Source organism: Micropterus dolomieu, linkage group LG20, assembly GCF_021292245.1.
Source record: "Micropterus dolomieu isolate WLL.071019.BEF.003 ecotype Adirondacks linkage group LG20, ASM2129224v1, whole genome shotgun sequence".
Taxonomy (NCBI): Eukaryota; Metazoa; Chordata; class Actinopteri; order Centrarchiformes; family Centrarchidae; genus Micropterus; species Micropterus dolomieu.
In genome coordinates this window covers 3629990-3648455 of record NC_060169.1, presented here as the reverse complement: position 1 = coordinate 3648455, position 18466 = coordinate 3629990, and the positions used below count along the sequence as shown (strand labels likewise).

Here is an 18466-nt window from a genome sequence, read left to right as displayed (position 1 = left end):
TGTATACTGTTAGATCCTGAGTCACCCCTGTTCAGGAGGTACTGGACCAGCTCTCCGTCTTAAAGGGTCCGATCCTGTAGGCCTATGGGTATTACCCTATTAGGTATAACTGAGGACTGTTTAAGCTGGTGTGGAAGAGATTCGCCTAGCTTCTCACTGTCTTCTTCCGAACGCCTACCCTGCTTACTCTGAAATGGCACCTGACTGAATAGCCCTAGAGCCAAATACCACCCCAGCCACGCCCGTTAATAACAGCTCTCTTCTCATTGATCAGTGCACTTGGTATAGTTGCTAGGATTGTGTTTAGCGGCCAGGAAAATAGGCCCCAAGGATAAGTTAATTTTGTTGGCTAGAGCAACCTATAAGAACCTTAAAGATGTTAAACACACTTTACCTAATGAATTACTACCTTAGTGAAGAAAGAAATTCAATGTCTACTACTGGTACTTTAAATGCAGCGATTATATATTTTATTTCAAAATTAAGCAAAGGCAAGCATACAACCTAAACTGATTAAAACTTTAGTAAACTGATAAAAAATCGGCGAGATGGGTGTAACGGTCTTATGACTATGAGTCATTGGGAGAGAAGGGTCAGCAAGGGGAAATAAAATAGCCAAATAAGGACATCTCTGGCCCAACTGAATTTACGGATGAACAAGCTATGTTACAGTAGTCACGTAGACAGGAAAAGGGTGGTAGCTGATTTGACAAAGAAACTCAGCTACGGAGTAGGATATATAAAGAGGAGTCAGAGAGAGATCGGGTTATTCCCTGGCGGATCTCAGAGGCATCGGACTCGGAGCAAGACCATCACCAAGAGCCTAAGACAAGAAATGGGGATTTGAACAGCAAACAACCAGAAAATACTTCAGAGATTTCTTCAGGGGACTTCAAGAGATCGAGCCACAGAGGGTAACCACAACATCCAAACCAACTGAAGAATCATCGGACTCAGAAGTTTTTCTCTCTCTCAACTGTAACGAAGACTGAAGACTTTTGAAGACAATTCGAAGGCTTTGGACAAAGCCTCGAGTTTCTACAAGACTCCACAGATCAGCAGAAGAGGGAAAGATCTCCTTGGCCAGGACGACTCCTTTCCCTCCCCTTCTCCCCAAAAAGAAGACATCAAAACACTCAAGCTCAGCTATCATAATCAGGTTTTGAATTTTAGAGATTTTTTATCAGTGTACTCAAGTTTTAATCAGTTTAAGTTGTATGCTTGCCTTTGCTTAATTTTGCAATAAAATATATTAACACTGCATTTAAAGTACCAGGAGAACCGGGCGAAAACACCATAAGAACCTTAAAGATGTTAAACACACTTTACCTAATGAATTACTACCTTAGAAAGAAATTCAATGTCTACTACTGGTACTATAAATGCAGTGATTATATATTTTATTGCAAAATTAAGCAAAGGCAAGCATACAACTTAAACTGATTAAAACTTGAGTAAACTGATAAAAAATCTCTAAAATTCAAAACCTGATTATGATAGCTGAGCTTGAGTGTTTTGATGTCTTCTTTTTGGGGAGAAGGGGAGGGAAAGGAGTCGTCCTGGCCAAGGAGATCTTTCCCTCTTCTGCTGATCTGTGGAGTCTTGTAGAAACTCGAGGCTTTGTCCAAAGCCTTCGAACTGTCTTCAAAAGTCTTCAGTCTTCGTTACAGTTGAGAGAGAGAAAAACTTCTGAGTCCGATGATTCTTCAGTTGGTTTGGATGTTGTGGTTACCCTCTGTGGCTCGATCTCTTGAAGTCCCCTGAAGAAATCTCTGAAGTATTTTCTGGTTGTTTGCTGTTCAAATCCCCATTTCTTGTCTTAGGCTCTTGGTGATGGTCTTGCTCCGAGTCCGATGCCTCTGAGATCCGCCAGGGAATAACCCGATCTCTCTCTGACTCCTCTTTATATATCCTACTCCGTAGCTGAGTTTCTTTGTCAAATCAGCTACCACCCTTTTCCTGTCTACGTGACTACTGTAACATAGCTTGTTCATCCGGAAATTCAGTTGGGCCAGAGATGTCCTTATTTGGCTATTTTATTTCCCCTTGCTGACCCTTCTCTCCCAATGACTCATAGTCATAAGACCGTTACACCCATCTCAGTATTTCACAACAAGTTCAACATGTCTCATAATCCTTTTACTCCTCTTATTCTTACACACACACATTTTAATAAATACTATTAAAATCATGATCCCTTTCATTGCATTTCGTAGTTAATCATTTTCTTTTCATTTCTTAGTTGATCACATTATACGGTAGTTGTTGCATCTAATACATTACACATGGTACTGCTACACAATGAGTTGGAAAGTACCTGACACTCTTTTGGTTACCATAGAAATTATACTCATTTGTGTTATTCAGTTGGAAAGTACCTTGCAGTTCCATGGCTTTAGTGAGCCATTGTTTGTTGTGTTAGAGTGCTGGGATCTCAACTTATTTGACAATACATATCATTCATCTAAAATGCATTTTTTATTCTTTCGTATCTCAATAACATTAGGTTGGGGACCTCATTTACCTGTTGGGCCACAGAAAATGAACCCAAAATTAGTCCGACCGGCTGTGAGATGTCACTGATTGGAAGATTTGGTTTATAAAAGATACAAGCAAAACAACAGAGTACATAAACTGGAACTGGCTCAACTCAATACATGGCAGCCGTCATTGATGTTATTAAATACAAAGTTGCTTTTCCTGCTATGACATGTCAAAATGTTTGCAGTGAAAAGGGTGCATGTTTTACTATGTTGACCATCTCAGGTTAGCATGCTAACATTTGCTAATTAAGCAAAACACAAAGCACAGCTAAAGCTGATGGTTAAGTCATTAGTTTTGCAAGTCTTTAAACCAAAGTATTGGACAAATTAAAATGTTGACCTCATGGTTTTAATATCTTTACCAAACGCCAAAAAGTCAATCTCATGGCATAAAAAAAGGATTACCAAAGGCATTAGGATGTATCCTCTCTGGAAAACAAATGTTCAACAGTCGGACATTACTCTCCCTACAGCCATGCCACTTAGTGTGACTAAGAAAAAAGTAATAAACAAACAAAATAAATAAATTGCGTGGAAAAATCAATTACTCTTCTCCTTTCCTATCTTGTTAATCCTCTTCCGGCCCATTGTTGGGTCAGGAACCAAAGGATTTGTACTCCAGTTTTCCTTCCTCACTGTCTCAGAGTGTAAGGATGATGTAATCGAGGGGTGGCGGGGTCCAAACACAGGAACAGTGTGGACTTTGTTCAGACTCTGTAAACCCTTTTTCAACAGTCTGAGAGTCCAAAGATCTGCAGGGTGAAAGCGTTGAGGCCCTGCGGTGCTGATGTGTCATGCAAAACAAGCTGAACAGAGACGGCAGTTGGTGGAGCATCAACTCCCTGTTTTTGTTGTCAGACACTGTTTTGTCTTTGTGAAGCTGATACTGTGTTGGAGGAAGGAGCAGACTGGAAGCTAGAGGACAGTCACCGCTGTGAGAAGCTGCTGAATGGATGCTGCAATGACATCACCTCCTGGGTCACATGACCAGGATGGAGAACAGGGGGAACAACAGATGTGACAGTTTCCCTTTTCTTCAGAGGTGGAAAATAACCAAGTATATTTAATAAAGTTTAGGGCTGGGTATCATGTTAAATACAAGTACTGACTTCCATATAATACTTTTCTCAATACCTTACTTAGAGGACTAACTTAGTACATCTGGTCAAGTACTGTACTTAAGGACAATCTGACGTACCTGCACTTAACTAGAGCACTTTAAGCTACTTTATACATTTACTACACTACATTTCAGAGGGAAATATTGTACTTTTTACTACATTAACAGCTGTAGTAACTTTGCAGATGATCATGCTACATACACAACCTATAACACTTCCTCTTATAACACCTCTAACTCCTAACCTCTAACATGCACGTCCTGTGCTCTTCTTCTTCTATGCCCTACAATTACCTTGTATTGATTGCACTTTTTTATTAACTCTTACTTCCTTCCCTAGGTATTTACCCCATTGATGTGATATGCGCTATGAGCTCTTACTAGTACTTATTGCTGCTCTTACTAGTATGTTTTGTCAGTTGTAGATCTGTATTTGATGCTCTGTTGATGCTTGTATGCTGGTCCTCAAATGTAAGTCGCTTTGGATAAAAGCGTCAAATGAGTAAATGTAAATGTAATGAGCTTGTAAATGCTGCATCATTTCTACGTGAACTACCCAACAGTAAATAAAATGGTAAGAATTAGCTCCACGTCAACCAGCTACAGCATTAAGATGTTTCTTACACAGTAAAGCAATCAAGTTAATTATAATATTTTAACAATAAATAATGTAACACTGATGGGCTCATTCTGCTGTCTATGTTTTTTTTTAAAACTTAAGATCAAATAATACTGATAATACTTTCTTTAACAGTTATTTAAATACTGTGATATTGCTATTGAGCCATCTGAATACTTCTTCCATCACTGGATGAATATAAACATGTTTTACCCCCCCCCCCCTTTTCATTAATTTAAAGAAGACACAATATTGTCTAAACACAAACAGCTGTACAAACATTTTGCCTTAACAAGAATTTAAAATTGGCAAAATTCTGATTTCGAATTCGAATCAAGATTATTACAAATCTAACCAGCCATTTGATACCAAATTTAAAGTTTGATACTTAGTCCTAATCAAGTACGTTGTTTAACGAAAAGTACGGCAATTACGTACCATTTCTGTTTTGGGAGATCATCTATTTTTCCTCCACTACTTCAAGAGGGAAATATTCTACTACAGTTGCAGGAAAAAGGATATGAATCCTTTGGAATTACTTTCATGTCTGCATAAAGTGGTCATAAGATTTGATCCGATCTGTTCAGTCACAACAACAGACAAACACAGTCTGCTTAAACTAATGCTACACAAACAATTATATGTTTATATGTTTTTATTAAACACACTGTGTAAACATTCAGTGTTACGGTGGAAAAAGTATGTGAACCCTTGGATTTAATAACTGGTTGACCCTCCTTTGGCAGCAATAACTTCAACCAAACGTTTCCTGTAGTTGCAGTAGTCAATGGTCAGAAGGAATTTTGGACCATTCTTCTTTACAAAACGGTTTCAATATTCTTGGGATGTCTGGTGTGAATCACTCTCTTGAGGTCATACCACAGCATCTTAATCAGGGTTGAGGTCAGGACTCTGACTGGGCTCTAGAAAGCATAATTTATTCTGCTGAAGCCATTCTGTTGTTGACTTACTTTTTTTGCTTTGGGTCGTTGTCCTGTTGGATCACCAATCTTCTGTTGAGCTTCAAATAGGTGGACAGATGGCCTTACATTATCCTGCAAAATTTCTTAAACTTTGGAATTCATTTTTCCGTTGATAATAGCAACCCTTTCAGACCCTGAGGCAAGCGAAACAGCCCCAAACCATGATTCCCCCTCCACCATACTTCACAGTTGGGATGAGGTTTTGATGTTGGTGGGCTTTGCCTTTTTTCCTCCACACATTGGGTTATGTATTCCTTCCAATCAAATCAACTTTGGTATCATCTGTCCACAGAATATTTTGCCAGTAGTGCTGTAGAAATTCCAGGTTACTTTTTGCAAACTTCAGACATGCAGCAGTGTTTTTTTTAGACAGCAGTGGCTTCCGACTTGGCCTCCTATGAACTCACATTCAAGAGATTTCTGTGAGTCTTCAGCTGACACTCTAGGATCCTTCTTAATCTCATTGAGCATTCTGCGCTGTGCTCGTGCAGTGGTTTTTACAGGACGGCCACTCCTAGGGAAAGTAATAACAGTGCTGAACTTTCTCCATTTACAGACAGTTTGTCTTACTGCGGACTGATGGACATAAAGACTTTTAGAGATACCTTTGTAACCCTTTCCAGCTTCATGCAAGTCAACAGTTCTTAATCTTTGGTCTTCTGAGAGCTTTTTTGTTAGAGGCATGGTACACATCAGGCAACGCTCCATGAGAACAGCAAAATTAAAATTGTGTTTTTTTTAATATTGCAGGCCAGGTCTAACCAACCCCAATAATCTCATCTATTTCACTGGACTCCAGGTTGGCTGACTCCTGACTCCAATTATCTTTTAGAGAAGTCATTAGCCTAGAGGTTCACATACTTTTTCCACCCTGCACTGTTAGTGTTTACACAATGTGTTCCAAAAACATAAAAACATATAATTGTTGGTTTGGTATTAGTTTAAGCAGACTGTGATTGTCTATTGTAGTGACTTAGACAAAGATCAGATCACATTTTATGACCAATTTATGCAGAAATCCAGGTAATTCCAAAAAAAATCTTTTCCTGTGACTGTAACCAGCAAAAAATCACTTCCCTCTCCTTCCCTGTACTCCTCAGCTCCAATTGAACATCCGTCACACTGCGATAATGCTGACTCCAGGCATCTGGACAAATTTACTTCTAACAGATTTACGCGACAGTAACACCGTCTGACTTCAGACGTAATTTAGCTGCTGAGGTCTGAGTATCATCATCAGGGAGAAATACACGCCTGTTCACATCCTGTCTGGAGCTGTTTTTTATGGGTTGGGCTGGAGCCCTTAGAGAAATCCTAATGCTATGGCATACAGTGATAATGTGCCAAGATTTAGGGGAAGACCCCTTTCAGTTTCAACATAATGCCCTTGTGTACAAGCAGCTCTATAAAGAAATAGTTTTCCCAGTTTGCTGTGGAATCACTTGACTGGCCTGCACAGAGTCCTGACCTGAACACCTTCGGGATATCTGGAACACCGAGTGTGAACCTCACCTGATCACAAACACCAGTGTTGGACTTCACTGATGCACTTGTGGCTGGGAAAATCAAAAGACTGAAACCAAGAGTGGAGGCTGTTATATTAGCAGATTGATGGGCATGATTATTGAGTGACATGTTCAACAATCAGATACGGATGCAATGTTCAGATGTCCACATAGTTTTGTGTAAGACTCTTATTGGATTTCACAGATTTAAATTATTTATTATTTACTATTAAACGTTTTATATCAGTCATCATATTCAAGTAGATCTAGCTGTTTTTCTGACATAATGAGGTAATCCACATCTTTTACTTTATTACTTTGCCTCAGTTTGCCTTATCTACTGGTAAAGTAGATGAGGCAAAAAATGGATGATTTGCAATGAAACATTTCAAAATGTAATTATGTAAATGCAACACAAAAAAATTGAATACAGTATGTTTGTAAGAACTTTGTGGCAATTGCTAAATTCGACGTACATAACTGTAGATATTTAATTATTATATATATATATTATATTGCAAAGGCATGTTTACGTAACGTTTATGGCAAGTTTACATAAAATCTTTCTTTCTATAAATGTTTTTATACTTGATTATTAAGTTGAACTGGTTTATTTTAGAGGGCAGAAACCATATTACCGAACCAAACAATAAAGTTAACCCACACATGGAATTTACATTCCAAAGCTGTATTTTGTAACATTGTTGGAAGAATTACAGTCTATTGTGGATGTTCCATATACAGTAATGATCTTTCTAAAATCAAATTATTAACTTCACACAGAGGAAATTATTCCAGAACAACAGAGAGGAAACATTTGTGGAAGTGGTTGAGCTGTGGAGTCCATCGGCTTGGTACAGTCAGCACAGATTTAAGGAAAACACACATGGTGCATTTAAACCAAAGCTTATTAGCCAACAGGTTGAAATATCAGACATGAAACAAGAGAATGTTTCAGTTCACAAAGCATTCAGAAGGGCAGCTACCAAAGCTCAGCAGGGAGATCTTGGATTATTATTGATATTTCATTACTAAACAGTCTATCAGAAGGTTCGCTGTCAATGATTAAAAGGTAGATTTCAGAGCAGCTTTTAAAGGGTCAATTCTTTACAAAAAATACACCTCTAGTGGTGTCCAGCCATGGAGATTTGGTTTAATTTGTCCAGGTTTGGAGACATCCGTCTTTGAGATTTCTGACTCAATTTCAATGCACTGGAATTTAACAAAATTTAGTTTGTGGTCCTCACAGCCCCCCCCACCCCCCCACTTGAAGTGTACATCATGATGTGTCTGTTTCTGCTGCACTTAGCTGCATTTTATTTTTATTGATAAACATTTCCACATCGTCCAAGCATTAAAAAACGTTTTGTGAAATTGTGACTTTTTCTAAATTTTCTGTGAGTTACACGTTTTTTTTTAAATGTGCAAATGAAATATGCCACCGAAAACACTGTATAGAGTACAGCAGTTCCAAAGAAAAACATTTATTGAGGTCTGAATTATCCAAAGTAATGTCAACACTGGTTGTGGAAACAAACATTGTTGCCGTCTCAAAACCTGGACAAATAAAAACCAAAACTGTCTGCATGGTCAGGTACCAGAAGAGGCCAGAAGGATTTTTTTTGTTTGTTTTTGTGATGATTGAGCAAATTGAGCCAAGACAACATGACACCTTAGCAAATTGACCCTTTAAGCAAACAGCACCTGCTGCACAAAAGCAAAGTGAGTGATGATCCGTACACACAGACAGGATGACTCACAGCTGTACAGTACATCTCCATGTAACATGAAATCCCACAGATTAAACAGAGAATTGCACATCAGCATACTCATCTACCTGAATTGCTTCTCAAGCATGTGTGTACCCCCACACAACACACACACACACACACACACACACGTATACACACACACACACACACACACACCTGCTACATGACTGCTTGCCACAATAAAAGCATATTTAATTTAAAATGCCCCTCCTGTTTGTTCAGTGATAAAATGAGAGATTAGCTTACAGATCTTTCCAACATCATGAGGTGATTTTACAAATATACAATAGCTATGGTACAATTAAATATCTGATGTGGGTATCAAAAATACCAGACTTGTTTTCCCTCCAAGATGCAATTTCAAAATAAATATTATTTTCTCTATCAGTTCCTACCGATTATATTAAATCTTCAATGAGGCTTAAGGACTTTGGCAGTAAGCAGTGCACACACGGTTTGACCGGGAGATTAAACACTTATTAGATTTTACTGGCAGTAATGAAGGTTCAGCTGCTGTCATTCAGCTTTTGATTTGTTTGTTTTGAAATCACAGATGCAGGTACTAAACATGTAGCGCCACAGAAAAACAGAACAGCCAGAGGTTGCGTTTTCTCTGTCTTGTACTGCAAGTCATTTCCTGTGTTTCTCATAAAAGTATTGAGTCTATAAGTCTCTACATCCTAAGGAGAAAGAAAGAAAACAGCAAAGCTTGTGCTTACATACTGATGATAAAGCACGGCTGCCTAAAAATGGCTGAAAGTAAGAAAGACGCAAGATAGACAATTTAAAGCTCCATTAATCAATATCTTTAAGGTCACAAAAATTAAATTGAACACGTCCTTTAGCTCATTGTTTTAGTTTTACAAAATATTTCCTGTATGGTTATACCTCAACACTCTCATCAAGCCCTGATAAATTTCCTGTACATTACCTGCCCAGCATATAATGGCAGGCAGACAATGTTATCGTCTATCTGGTGAGCACAGTGGAGCATCTAGCTGCTAAAGGGCCAGATACTTTTCTCAGGAGTTGGTAGAGAGCAAACCAGTGCTGAAAGGAAAGTGAATATTGAACTTCAATTCATCGTGTGGATCCAAACTCCAATGAGGTGACAGATAACTAGGCAACTGATGGCTAACACCTTAGCTACTTCATACGGTGATCACATGTCAGGGCTCTGGGCGTTTCTGCCCTCTAGAGGTCAAACATTGACTAATGCAGCTTTAAAGAAAAGGCTTGCATAACAGCATTAAACGACAGTAAAAGAGAGTTGTTAAGTTTAGACTTGACAATAAAGCTTCACCTTACAACAAGTGGCTTCCTACACCTTTACAGATGGATGAACTGAACCGGTGGACTGTCAGAAAGCTTTTTAAAAAGGCAATGAACAGCATGGGTGGCATGCCCAACATAGAGCCTAGTGTGAGAATCACAAGCCAGAGGATATGGGAGGCCAAGTGGGATGTAGCTCAGTACAATGCCTCTCTGCTCATGACCGACAAGGATAATGCTTACAGATGTAACCACTGTAGTTTCTGACAGGTCAGTAGCCTGTTGTTCTGGAGGTGTCCACGCCCTACGGCTCTGTTGTGTGAGTGGCTCCGACCTCTAGAGGCGTCTCAGGACTAGGGAGGCTTTCTGGACTGTCCATCCACAACTCCATCGACTCCTGAGTGTCAAAGAACTCATCAGGTCCCTCTGGAGACTGGGGCGTCTGGGAGCTGGAGCCCGCCTCACTGCTGCTCTCTCTGAGTTCCAACAGCACAGGAAGAGAGCCGGGGAGACAGTAACCCTCCATCCGACTCAGAGTGAGCTCAGCTAACGCAGAGCAGGGCGGTCTCAGGCCAGGATCTGAAATCGCACCGCTGGAGGCATCCACGGCTGCAGAATCCACGGCTGCAGAATCCACGGCTGCAGAATCCACGGCTGCAGAATCCACGGCTGCAGAATCCACCTCTGGCACTTCCTGTGTGTATTCAAGATCATCAGGCTGGTGATCAGTAACAGCGCAGTGCTCAGCATCATCCTCTGGTGAGTTATTTGGAGTCAGAGGGACTTCAGAGGGGTTTGAAACACCAGGGCAAGTTGGGTCAAGGACTTGTGACCCAAAGACAGCCACTGGCTGTGTAGAAATGTTTTGAGAGGAGTGAGTTTCCTCGCTGCTCTGAGAGGTGAGGGAGATCTTATCACTGAAGCTGAAGCGTGGGGAAGTGTCAGCTGTAGTGGGAGAGGATGGTCCAGCGCTGGATACTGTGCTGGATGGGCCACTGCTGTCTGCAGAACAGAAAATAAACCCGCAGTACTCGTATGAGAGGGAATAAGAACATAGACAAAACTAAATTATTATGATTAATTTAGCTAGTTTACGTGTTTCATTTGCAAGAAAAAAAAAACAAAGAGTTGGTTCATTGGGTTCTGCTGAGCAATGAGTCTGGAAAGATGACAGACTGCTCTTAACAACTGTGAGGCTGTGAGGGACGACTTGTTTTCCATAAATAATCCACAGTCTGAAACTGAAACAGCTGAGGGAGTGCAACCTAGAAATGTCATACTGGTGGGATCAAGAAGATGCTGCGATACTCACACCAAGGAGGTCTGTCGGAACGAGATCTGAGAGAGATGGAGGAAGAGACTCTCTGAGGGATGTACGAGTCCACTGACGGCTGGTTGTGTGCGCCAAACATGGCTGACAGAGCTGCGGGCACAGAACAGAGACCACGAGTCAAGTAAAATGACAAAGATTACGATGTCCATAATGCAAAATATAACATGATTTTGTGTTTGTTTCTAACCTCTGGTAGTCCTCGTGTGTGGATCCCCTGCACTTTCGCACACACCGGCGAGGAACTCGTTGACTTGTTTTAGCGACAGCGAGTTGTGCAGCGTTTCCAGAGGATAGATGGAGGGCACCATGGAGCAGCCTTCGAAGCCTGTGACAGAGGAGAGACATGGCGCCCGCAGGCACATCAGCCCTCGGTTTGACCGGGCAGTCTGAAGAGGAGCTGGTAGAATGACTTCAGCTGACGCCCGACACCACCGCCCCAATGCCACTCATACACTACACCTCAACACGGTGCTCTGAAATCCTGCTCCTATTACTGAACGGGCCCTAACACGCTGTGAACTCCGGCCAGCCTCTACGGTTCATTTCCACACAGGCAAGTTGCAAAAACCATGCTGGACGCCAAGACAACATGACACCATAGCAAACGGTAACAAGTCAAACCTTAAAAAATCATAACATCTTCCTTTCTTGTTAGTCCCAACACACGGCAGCACACAGGGGTCATAAGCTGCCCAGATTGCAGATCCGGTCCAAAACACGTCATCGAAGGCAGTTCATCCACACATGACAACCAAGCCGCATTTCACCAGTGCTATTCACAATCACAAAGCGTCAAACCACAGCTTGCCTCGATCGTTTAAAACCTCAGAGGAGGACGTTTTTACTGTGCTCACCTGCACGGGGTGTGAGTACGGCAGATGTACAGCAAATAAGCAGGAATCACATGCTGGTTGAGGTCAGGTAGGAGGGCACCTGGCATTCAAATCTGATTCAAACAGAGCAGCGGATTCCAAATGCACAGAGTTGAATGTAATGTGTATTAATGACACCAGTTTCTGTATCGTTACGAAGCATGGAGATTCAGGATAGTGATGATAAATTATGCGCTTAGAGTTGCAATTATTAAAAAAATCTTGAATATTGATGTCTATGAGAATCTTCATAGACATCTTGAATATTGAGCAGAGACAGCTTGATGCCAAGATGATGCTGCTTTGTCAGCAGTAATCAGTTTCATTTAAACATATAAATATTCGTATATTATGCTGTCAAAAACCAACTGCCAATAACGCTATGTGCAATTTGTTCATTTATATACAGCTTGCGGAGGAATCTGCAGATAATGTAGATGTTTCTATATCATTTCTACTGCTGTATATAGGGGTGGGTATACCTGAGAGACCAATAGTGTGAGGAATGTAAATGTTTTTTCTACAAAACTCTTCCTTGCACCAAACTTCTCAGTGCATCAGTGTTTAATATTGCATAAACACAAGCAGCAGGATTTAGCCTGAACATAATTGTCTAAAATTAGCAACGTTTCCGGATTTAGATCAGGACAAATCCGATCAGAGACTAAGAACATGACGCGCATTCAACGATGACTTTTTACAGCTGACAGTTTGATACTTTCTGCTACAGATGCATTTCTGTCTGCGATCACTGCAGTGTATTGAAACATTAGTGGGTTAGGGTTAGAAAAGATGTGTGTTGCTGTTTTACTGTGGGCATAATTGCACCACTTAAAATTCATGATGTACAAGCCATTGTTACTGAGCTCAGTAATATTGAGTTCGGGGGAGTGTACATGTTCTTTTACAACAGCGATTGAGAAGTGGGATCGACCTGAAGTCTGAAATTATAACCTGCGAAGTATCAAAGTTTTGGCATCATCATACTGGCTGGCTGTAATCTTTTTAAACAGAAATTTGACTGCATATAGTTTTTTATATCTTGATGTTTTCGAGCTATGCTTCACAATGTGCTACTTGAATTATCCACTTTGAACTGAAGTGAAACAATGGTGTGTTGTATCAATAAAAGTTAATGTACTTAAATAAATACCACAGTAATTGAGTATGGTGACAGGTTTCTCTACAAGAAAATCTATATTTTTCTTACATTAAAATTGTGTCCCGCAGGTGGGCCAAAGAATTTATTAGGGAAAGGGCTGCCAATATATTTAACCATTTTGGTTTTGATAAGAGTAGAATAAGTTGCCAAAATGTGCTGGTTCAAACTGCTCAAAAGGGATGATTCACTGGTTTTCTTAGTCCTCAATGATAGTAAACTGAGTTTGTTTGGGTTTTGGACTGTTAGTTGGACAAAACGGGACACTTTGACGTCATCTTGGGCTCTGGTAAATTGTGATGGGGATTTCTCTCCTTTTTACTGCTTTTTATAGACCAAACATGTAATAAATTAATATTGAATAGTCAGACTATTTGATAATAAAAAGTTATTAGTTGCCCTTCTTTTAATATCGTTTTACAGTTAAATTCTGAAAAATGTAGCTTCATTTCATAAAGTTGTTTAAAAAACAGACAATAAAAGTAACAGAATTACAAACGCTAAGTGTTTGAAGATTGGAGAAAAGGCCACTGAAACCACTGCAGAGGGGAAGGAAAGTAGTTGCAAAAATTGCCCAAAAGTCCCAAGCAGCTCACACCAACACAGCTCGCAATCTGCATAACCAAAGAAACAGGCAAGCATGCAGAAACATCAAGAGGCAAAGCATGAGAGTCAACCACAGAACAAGCGCAGTCCCAACTAAACCGTGAGCAGTGGTTGAACAGGGCGTGAGGCAGGGGGGATGGAGGGCGGGGCCAGGGGCTGACCGTGGAGGTACTCTAGGGGGTCCTGGCCGGAGATGAGCCAGTTTCGGAAGAGGCGGAGGTGGTAGGAGCACTGATGAAGGTGGTGGCTCACTGCCCTGTCCAGAGAGAAGTGGCGGCCCAGGCTAAGGTCGGTGGAGAAACGCCTCAACAACTGGGCCACATGATGCTCCTCCAAGGGCTCTGAGGAAGAAGAGGAAGAGCGAGGAAGGACAGAGCAGTGGAGGAGGAGGAAGAGGAGGGGGGAGGAGTATAAATGACATGAAATGATAGATTATGAGCAAGGAGGAAGAGAGAGAGAGAGAGAAGGGCTGAAGTAAGATACAGATGAGAGGAAACTTGGGAGTTTGGAGAGAAAGGGAGGGATTTAGAGAGAGTAAACAGGAGGGAGGGGAAGTGTTGCGTACGAAGGTGGTGGTATAAAGAGGTGGCCAACAGCTCATCCTGGCCGCCAAACAGCCAACGATCAGAAGAAGCAGCAAATCATCTCAAGCAACTTTCACGGCTCAGAACAAGACACCGAAAATAAAAACATCATGTTGCTCCTCTGCAGTATCTCAATTTTACTTTAAAAATCTGTATACACTATTGAAAATAACATTGATCCAATTAAGGAGAATCCACAAAGGAGCAAGTGTGACACAAGACATTTGCAGGAAGCGGTAAACAGTCTCGCAGAAAACTCTCCAAATAAACACTGCAGAAAGCTGTTAAATGCGCAGACACATCTCGTGTCCACGTTAACAAACAATTTAGACGACTGCCGTCATCTTGTTGCACCGTTTACACAAAGCTGCAGCTGGACATTGGTGCAAACACAAAACAGCATCACTTGGGGCTGTTGTACCTGTGGCAGTGCACCAGAGAGGTGGAGCCACTGCTGTGGTGGATGTATCATCTTGTGTTCCTGTAGTGAATAATATAAGTAAGAGAAAAACATACTAATATAGTGTGTGGAAGTTATCCTCAATGTATGCACATGGTATAAGTGTTCATTTTTGGGGGGGGGCGTTATTGCTTGGGTTGATGCTGTAGCTCACCGAAACATTTGGAGAATGTGGATGAACATTTTTCACCAGTCAGACAAGTTAAACAACCAAAAACTCTCAATTTATCTACACGAAACAATCCAACTTCAATCCGAGCGAACAGATCTGAGCAAAATCCCGACTGACCAAAACTTGCTTATTCCATCCATTTTCAAGGGTCCTGACTTCCCTCCAGACAATGTGGAAGGACAGGAAAAAAAGACACAGATAAGAGCTTCACAACCACTTTAATCTTAATAATCTGTGCTTTCCTTCTGCCTCACCGTCTGCAGTCAAGAAATGATCCAAAATCACTAAAAATACTAAAGTGGAGACATTCTATTGTAGCCACAAACACTGACATTACACTTCTTCATTAATAACTGAATATTTGCCCCTTTTTCAAGTCTTGAACACACTGGAAACCACATCTGTGCACTGAAAACATTGAAAAGCATAAGTGTGTTTATGAATGAAAACAAAACTGACCGATGTTTCTTTCAGAACAGACACAGGAGATGGGATGAACAATGCTTTAACCCTTCCTCTGTTTGTCACCAAGAGCTGATCCTGGTTCAGTCAGCTGTGATTGATCCGTATTCATCCTTTAATCCAAAGATATATACCGGAAATGTTACAAATTACAGGTTAGCATACAGGGAGTGTCATGAAGCTGAGGTCAGAGGAAGGGTTAAACATTCACGTGCTGTTGGTGGCGTTTTAACACCTCAACTCACATCCTCTACAATGATGGGAACAAGTGTGTATTTTATGTGATTACTATGTACACACGCACACCCACACCCACACCCACACAGATCTGTCCACCGGGGGGGAAAAAAACAACTAAATTATTGGGTAATGGTGATCAATTTACAAATTGTATGCAGGATGTTAAACAGGGTTCCCACCCTTGGCTCAGTACAACAGTCCATCATAAGGCTCTTTGCATTGTTATACTGCTTTTGAAACATGATAACAGTGAGGGAGGGATGAAGATTTAAAAGTTTTTTAAAAAATAGTAATGATGAATCTGGCTGCAATTACCAAAAATAGACTTGTTATTTATCGGTTTTCTAAAATAAAGGGGAACGCCACTGATTTTAACTGATTACGGTCAGTTAGCTAGTCACAGAGAATACTACTCAGCCAAAACAGTTGTATAATGTCTTCTTGGTTTAGAGGGACCAGGGTTATTATCTTGGTTTGGAGTAAACAGAAAGACTGCACTACAAACTGAAGGCGATGTTTACCAGTCAAGGAGGATCTAACAAAGGACAGTACTCCGTTGGATTGGAAGTGAACGATCCAGTGTTTGAGGGTCTGAACCTTCTTTATCGCTTGCAAGTCCCCACACTTTATGGAAGTCTAACACTTAAGTGGCTCTTTAATGAATCAGGGAATGATATTATAAAAATATTTGACATTTATCTTCAGAAATGCTTTTTCAACTGGCCCTGTAACAAAATACTTAGATGATATCTGTTATAACTTGAAGAAGAAAAACACCGGCAGTAAAGCAGAAGACACACACCAAAATACGTTGGTCTCACAATAAAGTAGTTCTTTATACTACAAATGATGGTAGACTTTTGACCTCTCAAGACTAATTCCGAAATCACTCCCTGCACTATTTTATCACTCAATGCCATTGTATTTGAGTGTTTGAATTGTGTGTGTAAATTTGTCCCCTATATAACGTCCTTAAAAAATCCACAATCAGATGAAAAAAGTAGTGTTCATGGTGTGTACACTACTTTCTGCTAACAATCCCACAATGCAATGCTCCGCATTTTAAAAAGATGAGAAAATGATGATGATTAGTAAGTGACTGGAATCTCAATTTGCTGCTTTCTACGGAGTGTCTGTTGTATTGGGAGCAGCGAATGAGTGAACGAGGAAGTGGTTTTGGACACAGCTTCAGTATTCAGACAGATGAATGCAGGGGGAAGGCCATAGTAACCACGGATATTTGTGTGGCTCGTAATACAAGAGGAGAATGGCTCACTCTCACAGCAGTAACGAAACACTGGGTTACAAACAAAAATCAAGTCAGACTCAGGCTGGATTTACAGTGGCTATATTATTTATTTTCCAATATCGTTCGGTATTAAATATTGAAGTTTAGCAAAGGTCTGTTGTTTTGTTTTGGTTAATTAGTCGATCTTATCTGCAAAACTTTTTTAAAGGGGCCATCTGTCTGTTAGTTTATATCCGAGCAGCAGTTGCGCTTGAGCATTACATGCCCAAAAAATAGACCTTCCCCAGGAGAAACCCAGCCAGGAATTTCTTTAATCCTTCAGAGAAACCACATTTCTCATATACATGGCGTTTAAGAATTCAATGTACTGCACAAAGCCGGCAGTAACCTGGTCGCTTAAGTACATGTAAACACTTACTGATCCAGAGTATTTGGTTTCAACTGTACTTAGGTAAAAAATTGGGAACAGCAATCCCATTTATCCCGCTGCTGATATACTGCGTTTTTAAAAATAAATTAAAGTAAATAGTGTGAAGATGTCTTTCTGCTACACTACTATGAGGCTTTTGTAAAAATTCGCTGACATTCCCTGTCTCTTAATTTCTTTATATCTTACAAAAATACAATGACCAGTGGGAACCCTGGTTAGAAAGAGAATGTCAGGTAGTGTTAGAAAAGTCCACAAAGCATATGGGTAAACAAAAAGTAATTAAATAACTAGAAAAAAAATTACAGAAAGCTGGAATGCTTGTTGGCCATGTGGAAAAAAAAAAAACCCAAGGTCAAAAAACAAAAGTTTGAAGACATGCAAGACAAAGGGGGGGTGAAGTGGAAAAATACTTGAAAGAAGCAGACGTACCATTAGTCGGATACTTTGCAAACGACACAGAAAATCGTTTTACTGCCGGCATAGACAACAACTCTGAGGAAAAAAAAAAAAATCACTAGTGTTACTTTGAGCCACAGTAACTTGTATATCATGTTTTTATCATTTCCCTGTTCTTTTCTAATGTGGACGCAATAGAGGAAAGATCAACCAACACCTATACAAGTGAGAGGTTCAAGAATCAGAACCTGAATCTGTTCCAGCTGTATGAAGAAGCCCTGACTGAAGTTACCGTTAAAACAGAGATATCTGATGTTTGAAGATGGCTGTGGGGCAACACATGGATGAACACCTTCTGACGACAAAGTGAGATGAGATGTTTTTAAACTTAGGATGTGAAGAGTACACACCAAGAAATATAAATCTTCGAAAAAACAAGCCCAATATTCCAGTCCAATTTGTGCTTTCCTTTCCTCTTCCTGCTAAAGACAAGATAACCAACAATCCCAGTAAGTAGTTAAATGCCATTCATCCGGTTCTCTGTCACGTACTGAGACACAGAGACAACAATGAAAAATATCAACTGGTAATCTCAAACAGAATTAAGATGCTTCAGCGTTGAAAAAAAATGGAAACAGTGACGCCAACATCACACTCACGGAGGAGCATGCTCTGAAGCAGCACAATGT

The 18466-nt window shown here is 40.4% G+C and overlaps 1 protein-coding gene across 7 annotated transcripts in view; it reads right to left on the bottom strand.

Moving 5' to 3' along the window:
- Window positions 1-7442: 7442 nt before the first annotated feature.
- The window catches only part of ppip5k1a (diphosphoinositol pentakisphosphate kinase 1a), a 39540-nt gene continuing 28516 nt past the window's right edge, over window positions 7443-18466 (bottom strand). For 4 of the 7 annotated variants that reach the window (XM_046033572.1, XM_046033575.1, XM_046033573.1 and 1 more), the window contains 3 exons: window positions 11335-11472; window positions 11127-11237; window positions 7443-10816 (listed from right to left, as the gene is read on the bottom strand). In XM_046033572.1, coding sequence (XP_045889528.1) covers window positions 10119-10816; window positions 11127-11237; window positions 11335-11472 — 947 coding nt within the window. In that variant the 3' untranslated portion in view covers window positions 7443-10118. Of the gene's footprint in view, window positions 10817-11126; window positions 11238-11334; window positions 11473-17810; window positions 17874-18466 lie in introns of all 7 variants that reach the window. The other 3 variants (XM_046033570.1, XM_046033571.1, XM_046033574.1) reach the window with 1 other exon arrangement.